General features: G+C 44.7%; 1 protein-coding gene across 1 annotated transcript; it reads right to left on the reverse strand.

Annotated features, from left to right (window-relative positions):
- Positions 1-4,802: 4,802 nt before the first annotated feature.
- Positions 4,803-12,480, reverse strand: LOC129383954 (uncharacterized). Its single transcript, XM_055068994.1, has 4 exons — positions 12,233-12,480; positions 8,847-9,028; positions 7,842-8,014; positions 4,803-5,408 (listed from the first exon to the last, which is right to left on the reverse strand). Exons 1-4 carry the CDS (start codon positions 12,320-12,322, stop codon positions 5,227-5,229), a joined length of 627 nt encoding a protein of 208 aa, XP_054924969.1. The 5' UTR covers positions 12,323-12,480; the 3' UTR covers positions 4,803-5,226.
- Positions 12,481-27,271: the final 14,791 nt, after the last annotated feature.

Consider the following 27,271-nt stretch of genomic DNA (forward strand, 5'->3'; position numbering starts at 1 on the left):
TTGAACCCACCTGCAAATCCTACAGCGTTTGGCGCCAAAAGAATGAAGAACATCGGCACCATAGCGGTCCTTTTCGAGGAGTGCAGGGTGCCCAATTTCGTCTCGTACGGCGGCACTATCGTCACGTGCAATTTATTTCGCAAGCGAATGGACGTGTGTTACAGCTGCGTTACATGACTAATAAAATAAATAAATAAATAAATAATGCTTTACTCACTCACTCGTCATCTGAATGTCATCACCCCATCGTTGTCGCGCCTTTTACGTCGACCCGGTAGTCCAAGTTGTCTGACAGCTTAAGCCACTAATGTGCGCGCGTGGGCGTGACGCCATCGTGGTGCTTTCACCGTCGTCATTCCAAGTTTGTCTTCCAGCACCCGAAATGCCGTCATCTTCCTACCATCGTCGTCATACTGTCGTCGTTCAATCGTGATTAAACCACTGTTGTCAGACAGTCGCTATCACACACCAGTTGTCAAACCGTCGACGCCACGCCAATGTAGTCACACAATCTTCATGATAGTCTTCATCACGCTTGTTTTATCATACTCTCGTCGTCATCTTATTCTCCGCACACTGGTGTCATGCCATATTTGTCATTGCGTCGTCGTTTTGCAGTCGTTGGCATGAATTGGTTGTCATACCGTCGTCTTAACGCCATCGCACTCCTTCCATCGTCGTCATCCTAACTTCGACAACCGATCCTTCGTATGCGGCAGTCGTGAGCCGTTGTCGTCACACATTGATTCATTGAGCTGCCATGACACAACGCATACCTGTGCACACAGAGCACAAATTTTTGAGTGTCAAGGTTGATTGCAAGCTGTACTTTATACCCCACATCAGATATATTAAAAATCAATTGCGAAAAACTATATATATTCTCAAAGTTCTTTCGCGCACAACATTGGCTAGGGATAGGAAGTATCTGATAAACCTGTACAAGAGCGTCACACAGTACCGTACGGATTGTGGTACTCTAGCCTATCACTCCCCCGCACCGAGCGCGCTAAAGCTAGTGGACGCTGTTCATCATTTAGGGATCCGCCTGGTGACAGGTGCCTTCAGGACAGGTCCTGGACCGAGCTTGTGCGTGGAATCAAATTAGTGGTCACTTGAACTGCAAAGTTCATATTGTGATTTGACGTATTTCGTGAAAGCGCATTCGAACCCCGAACATTTTTGCTTCGTAACTGTTAACGACAGGACGTGTACTACGCTGTTTAAGATCGCCCCACATTCAGAGAACACTTCTCGCTGCGTGTTAGGAAACTTAGTGAAGAAATGCGTGTCTCACTTCTAGAACACCATCAGAAGACCCCAGAACAGAGGTTACAGCCGTGGTACTGTCATATCGTAGAATATGACACGACATTTGCAGAAGTCTCGAAGTACCCTCTACAAGGACACATTCGAATACACTGTCTAGAAGGTCAAGCGATGTCCTCATGCGCGGAATTCTACACAGATGCATCAAATTTACGTGGGAGTGTGTCCGACGCCGCACTTGGACCATCATTTTTGGAATCAGACGTCCTACACCTACTAAACAGCACCTTTACGGCTGAGGCCTATGCGTCATTGTTGCATGAAATAAATTTAGAAAAGGCAATTGTATATACAGACTCAATTGGCGCACTTAAGGCTTTTATGTCTCTGCGAACGCCCAGAAATCCTGTAATAATAGCACTTTAGTCGCATTTGTTCCCTAGCTATGTAGCTGAACAACGTTTCTTCATGTGCTGACACCCTGGCCACAGAGGCATTTACAATAATGTGCTTGCCGACGAATTATCGACATTTACAGCAGCAAGAACTCGCAACGCTCCCGTACTGTCATGGCAATATATTTGAAACCTTTCCTGCGAAGAAAACTAATAAGTTCTTGGGAACACCTCTGGGATGCTGAAAGTCGAATAAGCTTCCCCTAAATAAACCAACGTTAGAAATTTGGACATCAAAGCAATATCACGGATAGCCGATATGCTCTTAACTCGGTTGAGAATAGGACACAGGTGGGTCACACACAACCATTCGTTGACCATCGATGAACCTCTGATATGTGGTAAATTTAGTGACAGGCTGACCGTCATTCACGTCTTAATGGAGCGTCAAGAAACAGACGCTCAAAAGAAAAATAAAACACTTCCTTCAAGCTTAGAGACAACCTTTTCCTATTCATCGAGCAATGTTCCATCGTAGCGAAGCACTGTTAACCACAAAAACAGTATTAGATTTTTCAGATGAAGTCCGCTTGCTCCACTTTATCATCCCCGAGGACTCGCAGCACGGCTTTTCTTGAAAAGCCGCTTTTGTGATTGTTGCGTTGGTACAGCGCATGCCTTCAGGCTCTTACACTCGAATTGCCCTGATGCAGCAATAGTGCGTCTGATAGTCACATATTTTATGATACCTCCTCTCGATAGCTTATCTTGTATTTTCGTCAAACATGTCAGTGTACGGTCCGTACATCACTGTCATATCTTAGTTAATTGTACATTTTACGCATTTCACAGACAATGCTTTTAGGCCACTGTAAAGCAGCGTTACACATACCACTTGACTTTGAACACTACATGGCATAGAACATACCATTATGTGGCATTCTTTAGCGTTCCGCATCTTTAGCGCCGTTAAACCCCATTAATCATCACCATCAATTACGTACGTAAAGGCTATTGGGTCTTTCGTTTTTACACTCGTATCCCTTAAGTGGCCGGGCTTTAACGAAATATAATCGAGAACATTTTATTAGGCCATATGATCTCATTACATTAACGATGCGTCCATGAGAAACAGCGTTATACAAATCACAATATAGCTTCGCCGAAGCGTAGGGCAGAGCAATCCATCTTGACTCAACGTACAACCGCCAAGAAGCACGTATTGACGACCTCAAAGCATATTCTGTTAGAGCTCTTCTGCATGCTGCCTTAAGAGCAAGCTTTAGCTCGAGGCTGACTTCGACCTGCCACTCCAAATAGATGTAAAATGCAGAAACGCTTTAATCTGACTACCAATAGAACCAATTTCAACGCAGTTGATTGAATGTCGCAGTATATGGTGAAACCTGTTAACTCCAGGCACCACAGCATTTCTCCCCAACGATTCAGGACCTCGAATTTTGGAAACTCTCCGCCAAAGAAATCTAATATATATAGAGCCCACGTGGGGCTCGTACAATGTTTACGAGTGTTTTGGAAAAGTTCTACTAAATTTTGGGCATATTACAGAGTCTTGTATAGTAGTGCAATTTTCCTGCTTTTGGTCTATTTTTGAGAGCGTGGTTTACAGAATTCTGATGTTCTTCTTTTAGGGCCAAGTTGGAGTTGTAAACACGAGTTGAAGGTTTAAATGCATTTTAAGTTTTAGGAACCTAAACAAATAGGCGCTTTCAATAAAAAAAATTGACTTAAGAGGAAGCTTTGGCTCGGGTGCTCCAATCTTAATACATGTAAAAGGAAAATTCGTTCTTCTCGGCAACCACTGCACCAAATTTGACGACGCTTGTTGCATTTAAAAGAAAAACTTAGAATGTACTGCCTGTTGGTTCTGAATTGGTTATTGTTTCATTAAAAATTGGCAAAAATCGAAAATTCTCAAAAAACGTAACTATCAAGTTTACAACTCTAAACCTCAGCAACGAAAAATGATAATAAAATTCTGTGAATTACATCTAATAATACATCTAAAGCGGACAAAATTGGTCTGTTACACATGAATCTCGAAAAAAAATGTAATATGGAAATACAGCTTTTGCAGAACTTCTATAAACAACCTAACAAATTCACTTAAGATGTAAAATGACATATCGAATTTGTCCACTTTAAATGATCTAATGGATGCCATTTACAGAACCACGGTGTCTGGTCTTGATTCAGAGCTATGAATTTGTGAACTTCGTATTTCCATTATTTTTTTCAAACTGTAGAATATTTGAAAGTTTTTTTAACAAAATTCATTCCCTAAATCGAAATTTCGCTTCCAACAGTCACTGGAATTTAGCTCTCTCTCTCAAATGCAACAAATTGCACTGAAATCGGTCCCAGGGTTATCTCAAAAAACGCTTTTGCGTTTTACATGTATTTGAATAGGCCACGTCGGAGTTGTGCTCGAGCCAAAGCTTTCTCTTAATACAGTTAATAGAACTTGACTTTTTTTTTTTTAATGCGGCCAACCTCATCAAAATCGGTGCAGTATTTAAAGAGAAGAACGATATCTCTGTTTCCTTGTACAGATAGAAACCACCGAGTGAAAGCTGCCACCGAAGAAGAGTTCCTTTTATTGTATTGATGGGGGACATAAATACCATGCTCTTGAATATCAACCATGATATTATATAAGCTAAGATGTTCGGTGCGTCAAAGCGTTCAGTCTATTTGGAAATCACGCAGGCTATGTTAGGCAGCGAAAAAAATATTGTAAAAATATCTTCCGCGGGCACACACGCCACATTGAACACGCATCATTGGTTCCTGAAGCAACTGTGCCCACTTTTTTCCGGGCCAGCACAAAATAAAGGACCTTTCGTTAGCCTTGCACACTGGAGTTGGCGTCTGCTTTCACCATAGCACATAAGCCATCTTCCTTGCGAGGCCTCAGCCCTGCCCAACGCTGTCCTTTATGTTTGGCCCCCTTAAAATACCATTAATGCTTCGTAATGCAATTCGCATTGGAAACAACCACCGAGAAATACGATTCCTGGACCAATTATATTCGTCATTCATTTACGCGAACTGAGACCACTGAAGCGAACTCACGTACGTACCTATTGGTTTATCTTGTCTATCTCAATATTTCTTTTATAACCTACAATGAGACGGTCATTTCGTGCTTCGTACTCATTATATTGTCGAGAACGTAACCAGAGGTCCTGGTCAACGCTATGCAAATTTCGCTTTTGCTTTGTCGTGCCATCTTACGCATAAGTATCGGCGTGAGTCCAACAGCCCCCGAAAGTCACTGTTAGTCTTCTCGCGGAGAGGCCGCAATCGCTAAGACCGCTGACGCTGACACTTCCAGCAAATGCCCATCAATTTGGTCTGCGGAAAGAATACGCGAAGAGGAAGTCGTCGCGTCTCCCCAACGTCGGCGCAAGCTGGGGGTCGCACAGTCGGTGTCGACCACGGGCGCTCCGAACCCGGTGTCGGTGCTATTCCAAGTGGTTTTCCACCAAGGAAGCATCGCCGGGATGCTGGAGTCCGATGGTCGACGTGCCGTTATGGTCTACGATGGTGACGACCGTGGCACAGGCATCCCTGTCCACCAGCCTGGCTCCCTCTGAGGGCGTGATGCGCTGGCGCTGTAAACCACCCGCCCGCGGACCCACGGCTGGAACCTGGCGCGGACCCAGCGCTGAATAACTCTCGCAGCTACCGGCTCGGTCATGGCGCGACCCTCGGCGATCCCTATGCAGAACAGAAAGAAACCGAATGAACGTTAAGCAATGTGACGGGTGTATTCTTATTTGATTCATTGCTAATTTGGGGATGAGGCTAGTACATTTCTCATAAAAGCTTGCTAGTGAGACAACTGTATTGCTTATTGGCGCATAATGTTCAGCCGTATGGTGACAAAACACCCACACACACGTACACACGATAGTGCGTGACATGCAACTGTATGTTCATTAAAAAAAGCGACAACTTTCTGTTTTCTTTTATCAGATTACTGCATTTAGCGGTACACTGACAACGGCGGCTGTCTTTTCATTTGTATGTACATAAAATAAGATAGAATACAATAAACGGAAGAAAGTGTAATGGCACAAGTGTAGAAATCTGCGAAACGTTGCAGTTGAAAAGTAGGACGTGGACGTCGGAGGTATTTAAGCTTGTTTCAAGCGGGTGCGTAAATGAGGCAACCACTATAGTACAATGTAATGCAATCTGAAATACAAAGAAATTCGGAAGACATTAAAACTCTACTTGAAATCACCGTCCACACATTATCCTCTGTACACACCTAAAAGCACGTGGCCTAACGAAATGTATACGGACGTGCTATACGCTTCCTTTGCTGGCGGATATCTTTGCGAGGTTACATAGTGTAACCAGCTAAGAAATTTGAGGTCGAATTTTCACATTGACCCATTGACAATGTTTCACATTGACAAAGTGCCGTTTGCCAACATGTCAAGCAGCAAGATTGGCGGTAATCTCACCTCAGAAACAATCATATCGTAAGGCCTATTTGTGAGTGTGGATCCTGCTCTTGTGGGAAGCATCAGGCATTCCTATCGCCTCGTGCCAGACCATGCCACGGAACTCGCTGACATTCCATCGCTACTCGCATTGATGCTCTTTGGCCATGTCTAGCCCTTGCGCCATTAAACGACAAACGTCATCATGGCACGGAATAAAGGAAAGGGTTTGACATGTAAATGTGCGTGTCTGTCCTTAAAAAAGGCCGATCTCAAATGAGTCCATGTCGTCGTCATTTATGTGTCGTCGCTAGCTTAGAGTAGGCAAGATACAGTGTAGATAGCACCGCAAAACGTGAAGTTCACCTGTCGCGTCTTTCAACATCTCCTTTCTTTGGTGAGAAATTGAAGCGTCTGCCTTCGGTAGAACCTGTGGCAGTGGAAACTATCGCAACCAAGTGCAGCCATCGAGGGTGCTTGCATGTGCGTCTCACCGCCTCAATGTGCTGCCTACGAACAGCACGCAAAGACATAAGACACCATCTGCACAATGTGGGAGGGACCAGGCCACACTGTGATTTGACCGCGCCGTGTAAAGAAAAAAAAAACGAATATTGATTGTGTCTGGTCTTTGCCACTGGATTGACAAGATGCACGTTACTGGACGTTCTCATATAGGCTCCGAGTACGCGTTATCTCTGCAAATAGGCATCTTGGAATTATCTTGGTGGTATTGTGTTTTGCAATGATTCCACTGGTCGCCTTCATCCCATTCATTACCCCACACTTGAGTGCCATATAGGTGCTCTGCGTGTACTTTCATAAATAAACAAATAAATTAGGATTTAGATAAATATTTTTATACATGAATCAATAGTGTTGTATGGCTCACGCACGTATATTAAGGATATCAGGCACATTCAGGTAAACGTTAATGCACATAATTATCCTGTGGTGGGTCTACGGAACATCTTACTCTTACGCATAATTAAACACATTCCTTTTCGGAATTTATGTTGTTTCAAAAATTGGGTAAACACAGGGTTGCATATTTACCGAGAATTACGGGGCACAAATAACTTTTTTTTTATTTTCTGGCACCTCAAGCTCCGGGATTTTTACGGTAGTCTATCAACCGATTCACAGTCATAATGCGCTCATTATGGGCACAAATGTTTCACTTGCACAAGCGAGATCCCTCACAGGTGCGTATATTGCCAAAAAGAGCTACTGGCAAGTTTATGTGACGAACATATCGATATACCAACTCAAGCTGGAAAACATAATTTGCTCTCTTAAAGATACTATATGAAAAACAACAAACAGAGATCTGCTTAGTGGCGCCCTCTTTATTTTGGTCCCTATATCAACTAAGGGGGGAGAAGAAGGCCCAAATAGTAGAGCACGCATGCATGTTTCACGAGAGACTTGATGTCTTTCATCATTCTACGAGCTTTGTTGACTTGTACAACGCGTTCAATATGTGTCGTAACACGGCATGAGGTTTCCGATACTATATGCGCCCGCTGCTCCATTTGTTCAAAAAGAAAAGGAGGGCTATATCATCGTGGAGCTTTCTGGGACAGCTTTATTTTTTTTGTGTGTCTGTGTGCAGCTCCGCTGTCTCCTACACTAACTGATGCGAGTAAACGATTTCATTTGACATGGGCGTCACAGGCTGTACATGAGTGATCCTTACTCCTTGTGAAGCAGTGGTGGGCGTCGTGTCTGGTGCAACGCAGATGACGGCGGACTCGTCTAGCCAGCGAAAGACATGCTTCCTCCTCGACACTGGTAGGTCGAGTGAGACTGCGAGGTGGTACACTGGGGATCCTGGTTTCCTCCGGGGGCCCACCTTCGCCTAAGCACCACCTGCAGGGTTTAGCTCTTTATTCATTCGTTTATTTACTTTCGTATCCAACACAGATTACTGCAGGAAAGGCGAGGTTTCATGGTTAGAAACGAACTAGGAAAAGAAGAAAACGTTCATAAACCTAGCCCGTTAACTGAATGCATAGCCAGAAGAGAAGGACCTATTGTAGTGCATAAAGTGTGAAAAAAAGTCGTTAACGTGATCACAGAAGATTCAATATGATAGGGCGACTATTCTGCCTAATATTCAATGCCAATATGCATTCGTTTGGGCGTTAGGAGAAATAAAAAATGGTAACTGTTACGAAAGCGCACTTTTGCATATGCTCGAAAATAGCCGGATTTATGTTTGCGCTGGGAATAGTGTATACATTCAACTGGCCAGCAGAGGAAAATAGGCAGAACAAAAACAGATTGCTTCACAAGTTTATTTATTTGTTTAATTTATGTATTTACACATACTGCAGCCCCATTATTTGGTCCTAGCTAGAGCGGCATGCATGTATCTAGAGAAACATAAAAAAATATCACCCGAATGAACTGAAACATAAATGTGAAAGTACACAACAATGTACATACAACCGTATCAAAATATAGCACAGGGCTAGAAAATACTACGACGATTTCAAAAAGAACGTTGTGAGATTATCACTCAACGCGACTAAGCTAAAGGGAACGATAAACGGACTCGCAAAATGCCTTCTGAAGCAGTCCGTGACAATTAGGAGTTAAAAATCCCTGCATTGCTAATAATTTCCACGGGGACTGAACGAACGTGCAGCCATGTTTTGTTTTCTTGAACTTTGTGGGAAACTCCATGGATCAACCGTACCTTCGGAACACCAAACTCAGCAGCACCAGTACGAGAAGCAGGAAGATGGGCGTCGATGGGAAAAACAGGATCAAGCGGAGAAGGCTGAGCGTGCAGGCAACCAGCCAACGTGCTAACTTGATGCCTGTCAGATAGAGCGTCCGACTCGTATACCGGTATACACGGTTTCCAATCACCAAGGTCTGCTTGTAAAGAAACAAAAAGAAAACAACGAAAGAAGTGCCTAAGTTGCCCTGTAAACCCTTTTCTATAAGGCTGTTAGAAACGCTTGACTTGAGAGCATAGTTTCCTAAGAGATTACTTGAGAAAACTATGGATACGCGATCGTTATACTACTATGAAAACAATGTTTATTGTATGAACATGCTTATGCTTGTTGCTTCAGCCATTCTTGTGACGTTATTCATTGTTATCATCTCTATTCTCCAAGCAACCACATCTTAATACACTCATGCCGTATATTTGGGGACCGTGCCATAATAATGATAATTATTGCAAACTTTTTTATGTTAAACGGAATATATTTTTCAGCATGACCAATTTGTAAATTTACGAAGCCATTTAAACTCGCAGGAACCAAGTTTAGTCAACTCACTATACTGGCCATCTGCTAGCAGAATCTTCATGATTGACTGCATATACCGTAGAGAGCAGTGGTAGGGTTCCCTGTCGTATGCTTTCTGTAAGGAATTCTGTGCTGTGTACAGCCCTGCTTAAGCATGTTTGCCACAAGAACTAGTCAGGCATGTTGGAGCAACCAGGCGAGCCAACGGGCGATTTTCGATTTTCATTGACGTCACTGGTTTGACGGTTTACACCTTGTAAAAAATTGAGAAACCTTGCATAAACGAAGAAAACTCTAATCGATAGCAGTGCTTAATCTAATATGAACTGCCCCACGCTAAAGTATCCTTGGTAAGGACACGGCTTGATCGCTCAGTTCCAGCGGCCAAAGATGTAGTACTATATATGTTTCGCTATAACATTAGTGTGATTTACAAACTGCAACGGCAAAGCTTCTTTGCTTTCGGCGCACGACTTCGTCTTTTCTTCCTAATTAAGCCTAATAGCCATAGTGCCACAGGATATTGTCGATTAACAAGTGCGAGTTAGCGTAACAACAGTGATAGGGAAGAGACACGGAAGGTCATATGGTGCGAGCAACAATAGATTATCAATGACGTACATCATCATAACATACGGCGTTCTCTGACTCAAATATGTGAGAGCGCATGGACTAACATACGGCCACATAACCTGTGCAAAGTTTCCCGTCTTTGAATGTTTCTTTTGGACGTCACATTGAGAGGAATACCCCGCAGGGGCGCGTGCAGTCTGCATAAACGTTTGATGCGTTCCGACATCACAACATGAACGAATAGGTGTCAGAACCTCTCGCACTCTCCAGGATGCGGGGAAGGGGGATCCCTTTAGACACCGTGGTTAATAGTTTTGTCACTCCCTCACTTTGTTTTCGGCTAACTTTAAATAGGAGCTCACGGCTGCATATGTGCAGGCAACACTGATCTTCGCCAGACTTACAAACAAAAAATAACTCTTACAAGTTACGGCTCATGGCCCATAACAAACATCAGGAGAAAAATTGCCAGAAAAAACGCCTCGCTAAATGAAAGTAAATTGTTGTACACGTGGTAAACTTTTTTTTAGGTTGGAGGCAGCGCAGTAACTTCTGCGGTGCCTTTATTCGGCTACGATATCCATTTGAAGTACTAGGGGTCATTACGAAACACTTTTGGGCCGTCCTAATCAATCTTACAAGTACCTTGAATAAATGTCAATGCTACGCTCTCTAGACATTGCGAGAACACCTTAAAGCGAAAACCAGTACGCGCCAAAGTACAGTTCAATTGGTCTTTCTGTTGACAGCGTAGAATGCATCCTCTAGGCGTCTTGATCCAGCCTTGTTCCAGGTAAGGCCAATTGTAGCCAGCCTGGTCAAATTCACTAAACGTTCAGGATTGACGGTGAGCCTAATGTACGCGAGGTATACCGGGGCTACCACCCGCAAGTTGGCTGGCACAGCGGTACCAGCCGCTTTCCACGTTTCTGCTGAGCGTGTCTGGCTTCCGCAGATCACTTCCCGCCATCAGAGCTATCAGCTCGGAGCACAACCCCCTTTCCCATCTCTGTCACCTTTCCGTTCCTGCTCCTCCTCCCCCACACCGCAGAGCAATGTTCAGTTGTCAGCTGCACGATAGACACTTCGGTGTGGTCTATCTTCTCCTCTGGCAAGTAATCTCCCTGTCTCTACCTCTATCTTCAAGTGAAACAAGAGCTGCCTCGCACGCCTTGAAATACTACCTCAGTGTAACATACCGCTACAACCAGCGTACATTTATCGTCTAACTGTCAGGTTATTTATGAACAAGAATTTGCGGGACCATTCATATCGGAAGTATGCTTTCACATACAGTTAATGATCATTTTCAGTTGTTTAAGATAAGAAGTGCCACAAATGTCATGCTTTTCGTTCATTGTACAATAGTGTAGCTGACCTCTAGGCCTATAGTAAAAAAAGTAAAATTACGTTATACGGTTTTACATGCCCAAACCATGGTCTGAATGAGGCACGCCGTAGTGGGGGACTGCAGAATAATGGGAACCACCTGGCATTCTTTAACGCGCACTTAACTCAAATTAAGCGAGTGTTCTTGTATTTAGCCCTCATCGAAATGCTGCAGCCACGGCAAGGATTCAATCCCGTAACTTCATGCTTGTCTGCCTAACACCATAGCCACTAAGGAACCATATAGGCTGATATCGATACTAGCTGACCTCAGTTCAAGAAAAGCAAAACGTTCCATGTGTCCTTAGCTATGGCCTAAGAGACAAGAAGGCGAACGAATTCTAAAGCACAGTGAAATTCACCTTAATCCACCCTTATCCACCTTAATTCTTCTTCCTTCATCCGAATCGACCTTAATCCACTCTAATTCACCTAATGATCTTTCGTACAGCTCAGTCCACCTTAATCCACCTTGATTCTCCTCAATCTATCATATCTCAATCAACCCTAATCCATCCTAATCCAATCAATTATCGATCATAAACTTTGCTAATTATTAATCATCTCTCATACACGGCTGGATATGCTTTGGTTTGCTTCTGGCCTTCCTTGGGTCATTTTTTCTGCACCCAACAATGCTACCTTGAAACAGAAATATCTAAAGCTTTCGCCTTGAAATTAGTGGGCGTGAAGAGGTTGTGGGTATTATGGCGAATAAAGAACCGCAGAATAAAGAACAATCGGTGCTGCATTTGACTTGACGGTTAAGGCACGGAGGTATGTAACTACACGTCCCCAAGCAGCCACTCAGTTAAATGTTGTGATAGGTTAGAGCTACTTATATAGCTTATGTACCCACCACAGAATCTCCGTCGTAACTCATGCTCAGGGCTTGTGTTGCGTCCTGCAGCGCTGTTAGGGCGTTCGCGATTAGTTCAAACGCCGCCATTCCTGATGGTTCGTTTCCTGGGTAGAGTTTGGTTCCTGGTAGGACTTTCGGTTCCGACTCCTGCAGCAATGCACTTCTTCCCGTGTGACCAGTACGACGGCAGGCATCAAAATTTTGTTTATCTTGAGTGCAGCTGCGGTACGCAGAAACTGCGCCAGGACGGCCTTCTCCTCTACTTCTTCTACTTCAAGTTCAGCAAGAGAACTACTATGTTAATTTTCTCACTGTTCATTCTCCTCACCATGAAAGCCAGAGCATTATTGGCACCTATATTATAATACACCCCTAAACTTATATTCAATATTAGTAATAATTTATTGTCTCAATCATCATTCACAAAATGCAATTTAAGCTTTCTTCACTCTTTGCATTATGCTGCCCGATTCATCGCTGTTCCCCCGTAGTGGGTAACCCCATACCAATAGGCACTGAAGCAAGCCAAATTAATTTCAAACTCAGGCTCTATTGTTCATGGAATATCGTGTTTAATGCGATTAGCATGCTTTTGCAACTTCGGCCGTTTTTGAATCTACCTACCTACCCCACGGCGTTTGGCGCCGGAAGAATGAAGAACACGGCACCGTGGTGGTCCCGTCGTAGGAGTGCAGGGTGCCCAATTTCGTCTCGTACGGCGCAGCAATCGCCACGTGCACTTTATTTCGCAAGCCAATGAACGTGTGTTACAGCTGCGTCATCTGACTAATAAAATAAATAAGTAAATAATGCTTTACTCACTCACTCGTCATCTCAATGTCATCATGCCATCGTCGTCGCGCGTTTTACCTCGACCCGGTAGTCCAAGTTGTCTGACAGCTTGAGCCACTAATGTGCGCGCGTGGGCGTGACGCCGTCGTGGTGGTTTCAGCGTCGTCATTTTAAGTTTGTCTTCCAGCACTCGAAATGCCGTCATTGTCCCGCCATCATCGTCATACTGTCGTCGTTCAATCGGGATTAAACCACTGTTGTCAGACAGTCGCATGATGCAGTCGTTATCATGCTTGTTTTATCATACACTCATCGTCCTCCTATTGTCTCGGCACTGGTGTCATGCCACATTCGTCATTCTGTCATCATATTGCAGTCGTTGTCAAGCATTGGTTGTCGTACAGTCGTCTTAATGCCGTCGCAATCGTTCCATCATCGTCAGCCTAACTCCAACAACTGATTCTTCTTATGCGGTCGTCATCAGCGAGCGTCGTGACACAGTCTTCATCAAACAACTGTCATCATACAGTGCATACCTCTGCACACAGAGCACAAATTTTTGAGTGTCATTGATGACTGCAAGCTGTACTTCATACCCCACATCAAATATATTAAATATCAATGTCAAAAATTATAAATGTTCTCAAAGTTCTTTCACGCAAAACACTGAATATTGATAGGAAGTGCCTGATAAACGTTTACAAGAGCGTCATATAATCCCGTCTATAAAGTGGTACTGTGGTATAACACTTTCCCGCACCAAGCGCGATAAAGGTACTGGACGCTGTTCATCAGTTAGGGATCCGCCTGGCCACAGGCGCCTTCAGAGCAGGTCCTGTACCAAGTTTGTGCGTGGAATCAAATGAGTGGTCACTTGAATTTCCGAGATCATACTCTGGTTTTACATATTTCCTGAAGGTGCATTCAAACCCCGAAGATGTTTGCTACGTAACTGTTAATGACATGACGTTTACTACGCTGTTTAATATCGCCCCACATTCAGAGAACACTTCTCACTGGGGGTTAGGAGACTTAGTGAAGAAACGTCTGTCGCGCTTCCAGAACACCGTCAGAAGACCGCAAAAGAGACGTTACAGCCGTGGTACTGTCAGATTGTGGAATGTGACACGACATTTGTAGAAGTCTCGAAGCATGCTCCCCAAGAACACATCCGAATACACTGTCTAGAACTTCAAACGATGCACTCATACGCGGAATTCTACACAGATGCATCAAAGTCCCATGCGGGCGTGTCCTACGCCGCAGTTGGACCATCATTTTTGGAATCGGGCTGCCTACACCCACTAACCAGCATCTTTACGGCTGATGCCTATGCGTTCTTGTCGCATAAATTAAATTTAGAAAAGGCAGTTGTATCTATAGACTGAATTGGCGTACTTAAGGCTCTTATGTCTCTGCAAAAGCCCAGAAATCCTGTTATAATGGAACTCAGTCGCTTTTGTGCCCTAGCTATGCAGCTGAACAACGTTTCTTGATGTGCTGACATCCTGGCCACAGAGGCATTTAGGATAATATGCTTGCTGATGAACTATCTACATTTACAGCAACAAGAACTCGCAACGCTCCCGTAGCTGTCGCGGCAATATATTTGAAACCTTTCCTGCGGAGAAAACAAATAGGTTCTTGGCAACACTTCTGGGATGCTGAAAGTCTAATAAGCTTCACCTAAATAAACCAAAGGTAAGAATTTGGACACCGAAGCAAAATCACGGAACGCCGATGTCCTCTTAACTCGGCGAAGTATAGGACACACATAGGGCACACACAGCCACTTGTTGACCGTCGATGAAGCTCCCATCTGTGGAAAATGTAGTAACAGGTTGACCGTCATTCACGTCTTAATGGTACGTCAAGAAACACGCTGCAAAGAAAAAGCACTTCCTTCTAGCTTACAGACAACCTTTCTCTCTTCATCCAGCAATGTTCATTCGTAACGAAGCACTGTTCAACACAAAAACAGTGTCAGATTTTTTTCACTGAAGTCCGCTTGCTACAAGGTATTTTCCCCAAGAATTCGTAGTGCGGCCTCTCTTGAGAAGCCTCTGTTGCTGTGGTTGCCTTTGGTACAGGGCACGCCACAAGGCCCTTACTCCTGACGGACCGTGATCAGGCAATAGTGCTTCTGATAGTCATATATTTTATTAAACCTCCGCTCTATAGCATATTTTTTCTTTCCGTCAAACACGTCAGCGTGCGGTCCACATTTTAGTGAAATTATATTTTACGCATTTTACAGCGAATGCTTACAGCAGCGTTACATGTACCACTTGACGTTGAACATTACATGGCATACATCATACAAATATGTGGTGTTCCTTGGCTTTCCGCGGCTTTTGCACCATTAAACCCCATTAATCAGCACCATCAGTTACGTACATAAAGGCTATTAGGTCTTTTTGTTTTACACTCGTATCCCTTAAGTGACCGGGCTTTAACGAAATATAGTCGAGAAAGTTTTATTTGGTCATGTGTTCTCATTACATTAACGATGCATTCATTAAAAACAGCCTGAACAAGCTCAACACTATGATCAGAAAGTCAAGGCTACTCTAGGTATACCCATCAGCACCTCGAACGTGAAGCACATGAACCTAGGCGTGCACAATACAATAGAAGAGATGGCGGAAGCGCAACAGATGGCACAGCAGGAAAGACTGACGAAAACACGAGCGGGCAGGCTTATACTCAAAGCGATAGGGATAGACCCCAATAGATTGTTGAACCGGAATGAATCCGAGGTAGAATTGAGCGCGGACCTTAGAGACGCGATCAGAACCACCCCCCTCCCGAAAAATATGAACCCGGAACACATTGTTAGCAGGAGAAAAGCGAGAGCGAAAGCTTTGTTGAAAGAAATTGAACAGGTAGGACAACAGGCGGCCCTTGTAGACGCTGCCTGGGTCAAAGGCAAAGAGGCCTACACGGCCGTGTTGGTCAACAGCCGGGGCGAGGTACGGGACGCCGCCACCATCTTCACTAAGGATTCCACGGTGGCGGAGCAAGCCGCGATTTCTCTAGCCATCAGGAGCCGTAAATGGTCTTTCATCTATAGCGATTACAAAGCAGCAATAAAGAGCTTTGACAAAGGCTATGTCGCTGGGACTGCGGCTAAATTTATCGACAAGGTCGAAACTATCAAAACTGAAATCCGATGGTTTCCTGCACATATGGGACAAGTGGACGAGACTCGGCCCAACCTCAATGAGGTGACGAACGACCTGGCACGAGGACTTGCTTGCCGTGCCGGTCAGAACCGAACCGACGCCCACTACCATTCCGGGGAGCATAAAGATCACTTACTAACTTACAACGACATCACTAAATATTACTACTTGCGGCGTAGGCAATTCCCACTGCCACACGTAAAATTGAACAGGGCTCAGGCAGTCACGCTACGTTTACTGCAAACCGGAACGTACCCCACTCCGTATTTCATAAAATTCACCCCGAAAGAGAAATTAGGGAAAGAATGTAACGTGTGCGATGGCATCATTGACATCAGACACATGCTGGCGGGCTGTCCCGCGACTCTCGGCGACCCCGAAGAAAAATGGCTTTACTGGCAAAAGGTGATGTCAAGCTCTTCATATCAAGATCAAATACGGGCTGTCCAGAGGGTCCACGATGGCGCCATAAGGCTCGGCCTGGCGGTGCCGACGTGGACGCGGCCCGCGTCGGTCTGAAAAGACCGGGCTTCAGGACTCTAATAAAGTTTTGTGAATGAATGAAATAATTAAAAACAGCCTTATACAAATCACAATACACCTTCGCCGAAGCGTAGTGTAGAGCATTGCATCGTAATTCAACGTAGGACAGCCAAGAAGCACGTATTGACGATGTCAAAGCAGTATTCTATTGGAGCTCTTCTGCATGTTACCTTCAGAGGAAGCTTTAGCTCGAGGCCAACTGTGGTCTCCCAATTCAAGCAGAAGTAAAATGCACAAACGCTTTATTTTACTACTGAAAGAACTAATTGTAACAAACTATTTAGCCTGTGATAGAAACAGGCATGATCTGTTAACTCTAGGCACCAAAAGTTTGATTCAGGACCTCGAAATTCGGAAACTCTCCGCCAAACAAATGATATACTTAAAGCTCACATGGCGCTCGTATAATGTACACGAGGATTTTGCAAAATTTCTCCTAAATTATTGCCATATTAAACAGTGATGTACAGTATATTAATTTTTCCTCCTCAGGGTGTATTGTTAAGCGTAGTTTGCTGAATTGTGATATTGTTTTCTCATTGCTGAGTTGGAGTTGTAAACACGACTTGAAGGTTTAAATGCTTTTCAAGTTTTAAGAACCTAAACAAATAGGAGCTTTTACTAAAAGAAACTCACCTAATACAGTTTCATAACGTAGTTTTATTTCGTAGGCCAGAAAACTCATCAAAATCGGGGCCGTGGTTTGCGAACAGAAAGATTTCTCTGTTTCCTAATATGTAGATAAGAGCCCCCGAGTGGAAGCTGCCGCTTAAGAAGAGTTTTTATTGCAATGAGGGATATAAAAAAATCATGAGCCATTCCACTTTTTGTAGGTGGATGAGCAAAGGGCCCTATTGTGAAACGACCCACTTCGGCGATACTATCACCTCAGCGATAATGTCGTCGTCAGGCGGCCGCTGATTGGCTGGTTGAACAAAATCGGATGACGTAGTGCTCAACCAGCCAATCACCTCGTCCAATTTTGCTAAAACAGCCAGTCAGCGCGCGCCGATGGCGAAGGCGTGACCAAGGCGATAGTATCGCCGAAACTAATGATTTGAGAATACGGCCACTGTTTAGCATATGACCAAGTGGCGGCACAGAATATTGAACAAAGGTACGGACACATTTATTGTCCTGATCGGTGTTCATCGTGAAGATTGGTACGCGCACACATTTTCGTATCAGAGTTGTTATTAAATGCGTAAGCATTTCTATGCCTACCCAGAGAGAATGTTGACGTCACGTAAGATAATGAATGACTCATATCCCCGTAAGTAAGCAAAGAATAATTATCTGCCAGAAGTTCCAGTGATGTTGAAAATGTGCCGACTGCCAACTAATCTACTGAAACTATATATCCAAGTGATGAGGCGTATAAGCTCTTGCAGAGAATTAAGCGATTTTTCATCAAAATCTGAATCTTAGTTTTTTTCTACATGCAAGTTTATTGACGTACGTAAAAAATCCATGGAATCCTAGCCATAAACAGCTTGTCTCAGATACCATTCTGGTGAACAGCAAGCATGATATTATACAAGCTAAGAAGCTCAGTTCATTGCAGCGTTCAGTTCATTTAGAAGTCACACAGGCTATGTTACGCAATGAAAACAACTTGAGAAAGTTTGCGTAGGCACAGAACTCAATTTGGGCATGCATTGTTCGTTTCTGAAGCATCTGTGTTCAAATTTTTTTTGTGGCCATCGAACTATAAAGAACATTTCACTAGCCTGACACACTAGATTTAGCGTCGCCTTCCACAATGGGACATAACCCGTCCTCCTCCTCAGGCCTTAGCGATATGCAGCGATGTATTTTCCTTTATATTTAGCCTTTTCAGAATGTCATCAATGCTTTGTAGTTACAACGCACAATTGAAAGAACCACCCAGAACTACGATTCCTGAATACTGTACACCTCATTAATTCATGCGAACTGAAACCGTCGAGACTAACTCGGGTTCACGGCTATTGGTTTATGCTTTCATATCAATATTTCGTGTATGAACAACAGCGTGGCGATCGTTTCGTGCTTCGTACTCGTTTACTACTCGAGAACCTAACCACGGGCCCTGGTCAACGCTATCCAATTTTTGTTGAGCTTTAGGCTGCCGTATTACGTGCAGGTATCAACGCGAGTCCCAACAGCCACTGACGGTCTCTGCTGGACATCTTGCGGAGAGGCCGCAATCGCTTCGAGCACCGACGCTGCCTCTTCGGGTAAGCGCCCATCAGTTTGGTATGTGGAAGGAATAAGGCGCGAAGAGGAGATCGTCGGGGCCTCTCCGCTACATAGGGGCGAGCTGTGGGTCGCTCCGTCGGTGTCGGCCATTGGCGTTTCGTACATGGTGTCCGCGTTCTTCCGAATGAATTTCCACCAAGCAAGCATCGCCAGGATGCTGGGGTCCGATGGTCGACGTGTCGTCGTGGTCTACGAGGGTGACGATTGTTGCACAGGCGTCCCTGTCCGTCCAGTCTGGCTCGCTCTGAAGGGGTGCAGCGGGGGCGCTGTAAACCACCCGTTCGAGGACCCACGGCTGGAACTCGGCACGGATCGAACGCTGAATCACTCTCACAGCGACAGGCTTGGTCATGACATGGCCCTTGGCAATCCCTATGCAGTACACAAAGAAACCAAATGAACGCTAAATAATGTGACGGATGAATTAGTATTTGATGCATTTCTAATTTGGGGATGAGGTTATAGTACATTTCTGATGAAAGCTTGATCTAATAGTGAGAAAAATGTAGTGTTTGTTGGGACATGTTAATCAGCCCTATGGTGACAAAACAAATACACACACACACACACACACACACGACGGTGCGCTACATCCAACTGTAGATTCATCAAAAGAAAAGCAACCTCTTTCTGTTTTCTGTTATGAAATTGATGTTTATAACGGTAAGCTGACAACGGCGGTTCTCTTTCCACTTGTTTGTACATGAAATAACCTACAATACAATAAACGGTAGAAAGCGTAATGACACAAGTGCAGAAATCTTCTGGGAAAAGTTACAGTTAAAAAGGAGAACGCAGATGTTGGAGGTATAGAAGTTTGTTTCAAGCGGGAGCATTAATGAGACAGCCGCAATAACACAGTGTGCTGATCCTTCCAAATCAAACGACCATGAAAGCGTCTTCAAAGAAGCGTTGGATCATTGCTTTGTGATTCAGAACTTCTAATACCAGGCTTACGGCTACAATGCGCATGTGTGGATAGATGAATTCCTCTGTCGCACTACAGACGGTGGGAAAATCCATTAAGCTGGCTTTTATCTACCGATCGAGCAGGGGCCGCAGAGCGTGGAGAGCGCTCGCTCTCTCCTTCTCCTGAGCGAAGCCGTTCGAAATATTCTATAAAAGACGGCCCCGCCAACGGACTTCAGCCCCTAGCAGACTTCAGCACAAGCTAGAGTGTGTGCAGCTCTCCCTCTCCGTCAGCAAGCTTGTGGAGCTGACCGCTCGGTAACGACGTAACACGTTACGTCAATCGACTCGCCTCTCAACCTGGGCACCTCTTTGAATCTGAAGTTTCCAGACCACCGCTAGGATCGCGTTGAGTTCCGTGTACTGGCTGCAACAGTTGTAATGCAGTCCATCACTACTTGCACGGTGCTCTGTGGCCATATCTATGTAAGCATATCGATTAAAGCGGCTGCCTTCCCTAGAACCTGTGGCAATGGAAGCTGTCGCAATCAGGTGTGGACAGCGAGGGCACCTGTATGTGCGCATCGCCGCCTCAATGTGTGCTGCCTCTGGACTGCACGCCAAGCGATAAGACACCGTCTAACGTGTGGGACATGGGTTCACTTATCGTTTCGACCGCGCCGTGTAAAGAGAAAAGGAAATTTCATTGGGGTGTGATGTTTGCAATCAGAGGTGAGACGATACCGGTCACTGGGCGTTCTCATAGCTGCTCCGAGTACGAATGCTCACTGTACAAAGAGCATTTTTGGAATTACGTTGGTAGCCTTATGTTTTGCAATAATTCAACTCCTTGCCTTCGTCCCATTCATTGCTCCCTATTTGAACTCCATAAAGCTGCTGTGGGTACTTTAACAAATAAATAAATGAATATACAGATGGATAAAACAATAAATAAATAAATAAATAAATAAAACTGCAATACTCACGCACATATATTAAGGTAAACGTTATGCATGTAATCATTTTGTTGTGGATCTGCAGAATGTCTTTCTCTTACGTATATTTAAAGTCATTCGTTTTCGGGATGCACATTTTTGAAGAAAAGGCAAAACATCGCGTTCCAGTTTTAAAGTGAAACACCAGGCAGAAATTACTTATTTTTTCTTCTCTGGCAGCCCGTGCTTTGGGAATAATAGCAGTAATGATTTATTTTACGGCCCGAGTGTTTCACACAAACATGCGAAATCCCTCGCAGGCGCATATATACTTTAAAAAAAGAGCTATTCGCAAGTATATGTGATGAACATATCGATATACTAATCCTACCTGGCAGGCATCATTTACACTCTTTAAATGAACCACTTAAAAAAAACAAAGAGGTGCTTAGTCAGATCCTCTTTGGTCTCTGAACATATTTCATGTAAGGCGGGAAGAAAGTCCAAGTAGCAGAGCAGGCACACGTGCTTCACAAGGTAGCTAATGTCTTTGAATATTTTACGAGCCTTGTTCACCTATACAATCGCGCTCAATATGAGATGCAACATGCCATACACCCATCAGTTATTTCAATAATAAAAATTGCAAGTGTCATTTTTCTCTTAACCAGGGTTGGTGCTACCAGTAAGCGGAACGATGCTCGGCCCATCTTATTTATTTATTTATTTATTTATTTATTTATTTATTTATTCATTTATTTATTCATTTATTTATTTATTTATTTATTTATTTATTTATTTATTGTGCAAGCACAGGCACGCTGCCATACGGGCACTGTAGGGCACCATGACAGCGCCTACACTAAGAGAAAAAAAAAAAAACAGAGACTCCTGTTGCGACTGACATTCAGCGCGTTAACTCATCATCATTCGCAATTTCTGCATCCGTGCGTCTATTTTATCCCAGACGGGCATTGAACATGCGTGCCATAGTTTTAAAAAAGAACGTCCTCTCAATGTCACAGTGGTGTGAATGCTGTTAGCGGCGCTTTGCTCTAGGATATATTATTAACACGTGGAGTTGTTTATCAAATACGCATACAGTTGCCACCGGTAGTTGCGCACTTCAACGAGGACGTCGATACCGAAATCCACACTGACGTCAGTAGCCTCCGCCTCGGTGCCATCCTAGTCCAGGGGAAAGACGGACTTGAACGAGTGATGGCTTACGCAAGCCGTTCGCTTTCAAAACCGGAAGGCAATTATTCCGCGGCCGAAAAGGAATGCCTCGCCGTCGTTTGGGCTACAGCAAAATTCCGCTTTTACCTATATGGTAGGCCATCCAGAGTCGTCAGCTACCCTCGCACGTTGTGTTTGCTAGTGAATAAAAAGAACCATTCAAGACGCCTGTCGTCGTGGAATCTACAAGTCCGGACGAAAACACTCTTATGCCGACTGCCTAACACGCGCCCCCATTGACCCGCCGCGGCAAGACGACGAGGATGACGACGCCTTCCTCGGAATAATAGGCGCGGAACCCTTCGCTGAACAGCAACGAGCAGACCGGGAGCTAGAAAGCCTCTTCGAGTATTTGGAAGGAAACACCGACGTTGTCCCTAGGTCGTTTAAGCGCGGATTGTCTTCGTTCACGCTTTAAAACAGCCTACTCGTGAAGAACTTCTCACCACTCCGTGCCAACTACCTTCTTATTCTTCCGTCAGCGCTGCGTCCAGAATTACTGCACGCCCTACATGATGATCCAACCGCTCGACACCCCGGATTGTCCCAGACACTATCGAGGATACAGGAAAGATATTATTGGCTGCACCTGACTGCCGACGTCGCCCGTTACGTCAGGACATGCCGAAACTGTCAGCGACGCAAGACACCACCGACAGTGCAAGCGGAATTACTGCAGCCAATCGAGCCTCCTTCCCGACCATTTCATCAGATCTGGATGGACTTGATGGGGCCCTTTCCGAAGTCAACAACAGGAAATAAGTGGATCGTAGTGACGATGGACTACCTCCCCCGCTTCGCTGAAACAAAAGCTCTGCCGAAAGGTAGCGCAGCCGAAATGGCGAAATCTTTTATCGAGAACATCCTCCTGCTACATGGCGCCCCAGAAGTCCTCATCACCGACAGAGGAACGGCTTTTACAGTGGAGCTCATCCAAGCTATTCTGCAATACAGTCAGACAAGCCAGGTGAGGACAACTGCCTACCACCCGCAGACGAATGGTCTTACGGATCGTCTGAATAAGACCATCGCCAATATGCTAGCAATGTAAGTCGACGTCGACCACGAGACCTGGGATGCCGTCCTGCCGTATGTTACGTTCCCTTACAACACGGCGGTGCAAGAAACAATAGAGATCACGCCGTTCAAGCTGGTTTACGGCAGGAACCCGACGACGACTCTCGACGCCGTGCTGGCGCACGTCTCCGACGAAGAGAATCTTGACGTCGCCAACTATGTCCAGCACGCCGAAGAAGCCCGACAGCTCGCCCGCCTGCGCATCAAGAACCATCAGAGGACAGACAGCCGACACTAGAACCTTCGACGACGCTACGTCGGGTACCAGCTCGGCGACCGTACGCGTGTTTGGGTTTGGAACCCAATACGCCGAGTAGGACTTCGCAAGAAGCGTTTACGCCGCTATTTCGGACCCTACAAGATGTGCATTTGTATTGACTTAGACGAGAGACGTCGATGAAGGAACGACCGACGTGGATTTTTCCAAAGGGATTTTTCCGCATCTAAAGGGATGCGGAAACCGAACTCTGTCGCTATGCAGTAAGATGATTGTCATCGATGTCATTGACATTTCTCTGCAACATCCTGTCTCCATTTGTGCTGATTTTTTCGCAATACTTGTCACAATATGTTGTGTTCGTAGTAGTACGATATATCTTGTCCAATTGTACAGGGAAAGCCAGCCGCAATGGTTGCTTTTATACCGGCGCCATTTCTTTCTTACGCTTCACGACAGGCCGCTGCTTCGGGAAAAAAATCGGGTGCAAGCCGAATGTCATGGAACCGTTTCCGGGATCAAAAAAATCCACTTATCATGTTTTATCCGGAAAGCAACGCACCTTAAGTAATATTGTCACACATACCCACTCATTTGCAACTTGCTTTAATTATTATGCTCGTTGCGAGACTTGCGTGCGCCAACAATATTACCTGTTCATTGTATTACACTTATTTTTTCTTTTAACTTTTTTTTTTTTGCTTCGCGTGAAGTTTCCGGTACTAGGAGCGTCCGCTGCTCCATCTGCTCAAGAAGTAAAACAGGACTGTGGCGTCGTAAAGCTGCCTAAGAAAACTTTTTTTTTTTTTTTTTTTTTTTTTTTTTTTTTTTGCTGCTCCTCTGTCTGGTAAACGAAGTGACGCAAGTAAGATTAGACACTGGCATCACCGGTTGCACATGGGCGCTTCTTACTCCTGGTGAAGCAGGGACCGATGCCATGCCTGGTGCCACGCAGATAACGACGTCTGCGTCTAGCCAGCGTAAAGCGTGCTTCGTCCTCGACACTGGTTGGCCGAGTGAGGCAGCGAGGTAGAGCACTGGGGATCCTGGTTTTCTCCGAGCGTCCACCTTTGCCAAAGCACAACCTGCATGGATTATTCATTTCTTCATTTATTTCAACTTCATAGCAAACACAGATTACAACTGGAGAGTGCTCAGTTGCACGGAGAAAGACCTACTACGAAAGCAAGAAAATGTTCGTAAATCTAGAACGTTAATGGAATGCATAGCTGGAGGTGAAGAAGTTATTGTGACGCACAAAGTGTGGGAAAAAAATTGTCGCTAACGTGACCACAAATGTTTCGTATGATAGTGCGACCATCCTGTCTGATGTTCGGCACCAACAGTGATGGGAAACAGTGATGCAAACTCTGGAGCCTCGTTCTAAACAGGAGATTTATTAGAAAACCATGAATCTCCAGTAAAAAAAAATGTGGTGTTTAACGTGCGAAAACCACTTTCTGAATGTGAGGCATGCCGTAGTCGGGGACTCCGGAAATTTCGACCTCGTGAGGTTCTTTAACGTGCACCTAAATCTATGTACACGGGTGTTTTCGCATTTCGCCCCCATCGAAATGAGGCCGCCGCGGCCGGGATTCGATCCCGCGATCACGTGCTCAGCAGCGCAACACCATAGCCTCTGAGCAACCACGGCGGGTGAATCTCCGTAGAAGAGGCCATTCGACGCAAAGCTTTCAGCGCGCCTGGCAGTAGAGCGGCTCTATCGGCGTGGAACTTGTAAGCTACTTATTGAGAGCAGCATTCCGGGTGGGTTGGTGATCTATCACTGAAATATTATCGCGCAACAGGAAATGCACGGACGTCAGAGAAGAAGAACACACACCATGCGCTTTGTGTGTGTTCTTCTCTTAAGTTGGTGTCCTTGCTCTTGTGCGATAATACTTAAGTAAAGTTACGCACACCATGTGTAAGTCACACGCTTCACCGCGTGGCTATTGCCTCTAATTTATTACCGTGGAATAGAATAGTTTGGGCGTTAGAATAAATTACCCATGTTGACTGTTACGAAACGGACCTTATGAGTATACTCGGAAATGGCGGCATTTAAGTTTGCGCTGGGAATAGTGTGTACATTCAACTGACAAGCAGCGGAAAATAGGCAAGAACAAACACAGATTGTTTGGCTGCTTTATTTATGCGTTTGCTCTATTTATTTATACATACTGCAGCCCCATTCTTTGGGCCTAGCAGGAGTGGCATGCATGTATCGAGATTATTATCCAAGATGTAAAAATCCAAAATGTGAAAATACGCGACAAAGTCCAGACAATAGCGACATAATATATAGCGCAGGGATAGACAATATTACGACAATTTCAAAAAGAACGTTGTAAGACTAGCATTCAACACGCCTAAACAAAAGGGAACAGTAACCTGACTCGCAATATGCTTTCCAAAACAGTCCGTGGCAAATCGGAGAAAAGAAATCCCTGTACTGCTCATAATTTCCACGTTGACTGAATGAATGCGAAGCCATGTTTTGTTATGCTGAACTTTGTGCGAAACTAAATGAACCAAACGTACCATCGGAATGTCAAACCCAGCAGCATCGGTACGAGGAACAGGAAGATGGGCGACGAAAGGGCAAACCGGATCCAGTGGAGAAGAGCGCGCAACACGGAGGCACCCAGCCAACGCAGAAACTCCATGGCGGTCAGATCGCGCGTCACACTGGTAAACTCGTATACAAGGCCTCTAATGCCAGACGCCTGCGTATAAAGAAACAAATAGAAAACAAAGAAAGAACTGCCCAACTTGTTCTGTACATATTTATCTAGAAGGCTGTTGGAAACGCCTGCCTTGAAAGCGCAGTTTCCTGAAGGATTACTCAAGAGAACTATGACTATGCGACCGCTATGCTAGTATAAAAACAATGGTTAATATATGAACGTGCTTATGCTTTTGGCTTCAGCCGTTCCTGTGGCGTTAAATATCATGCTTTATCTTTTCTATTCTCCAAGCAACCACATTTTTATATACACGTGACGGATATTTCGCGAACATGCGCAATTATAACTGTTGCAAGCTGTCGCGTCTAAAACGCAATACCTTTTTCAATATCACCAAGTTACGAAACCCTTTAAAGTCCTAGAAAGTAAGTTTAGGCATCTGCTATCTGCTCGCTGAATCATCATGGTTGGCTGCAGATACCGTAGAGATTAGCGCCAGGATCCCTGTCGGTTAGTTTTTTTAAGAACATCTGTGTCTGGTTAAGAATCTTTGCCATCACAAGTAGTCGGGCATGTTGATGTAACAATGCGACCCAACGGCTGGTTATCAAAATTGTCAGAACAATTGGCATGCGTGAAGGGGTGAGGGTTTATACTTTGAGAAAATTTGCGAAACTTTGCGATAAATGAAGAAAACCGTCAGCGATGTCAGTGCTGCGTCTATTACGAGCTGCTTCGCGCTAAAATACTCTTGTTAAGGGCAATGCTTCATCGCTGAGGTCCTAAGGCCAATGATGTTGTACTGGACAAGTTTATAACATGAGTGCTATTTACACATTGTAAAGGCACTGCCCTTTTGCTTTCGTCAAACGTCTCCGTCTTTTCTTCCTGATTAAGCCAAATGGCTATAGTATCACAGGGTATTGTCTACTAACAATTGCGCGCTATCCTGACAGTGATAGAGAAAAGACAGTGACGTCATATGGTGTGGTCAACAGCCGATTGTCAGTGACATACCTGCACATATAATACGGCGTTCTTTGACTGAGATATGTGTGAGCGCGTGGACTAACATACGGTGACTAAACCTGTGCGATGGTTCTCGTCTTTGAGAGTTTCTTGTGGGAGTAATACGGGGAGGAATACTCCACAGGGACGCCTGTAGCCTGCAGGCGTTTATGCGATGCCACACGACGACACGGACAAAT

The sequence above is a fragment of the Dermacentor andersoni genome, chromosome 9 (genome assembly GCF_023375885.2).
Source record: "Dermacentor andersoni chromosome 9, qqDerAnde1_hic_scaffold, whole genome shotgun sequence".
Taxonomy (NCBI): domain Eukaryota; kingdom Metazoa; phylum Arthropoda; class Arachnida; order Ixodida; family Ixodidae; genus Dermacentor; species Dermacentor andersoni.

Bases quoted from the DNA above. Each gene is read 5' to 3' on its own strand.
- LOC129383954 (XM_055068994.1), bottom strand. From the start codon at position 12,322: ATGGCGGCGTTTGAACTAATCGCGAACGCCCTAACAGCGCTGCAGGAC. The intron at 9,029-12,232 runs GTGGGTACATAA...CTTTACAAGCAG, and splicing joins GTTACGACGGAGATTCTGTG to ACCTTGGTGATTGGAAACCG. The intron at 8,015-8,846 runs GTACGGTTGATC...TAAACCCTGCAG, and splicing joins CTGAGTTTGGTGTTCCGAAG to GTGGTGCTTAGGCGAAGGTG.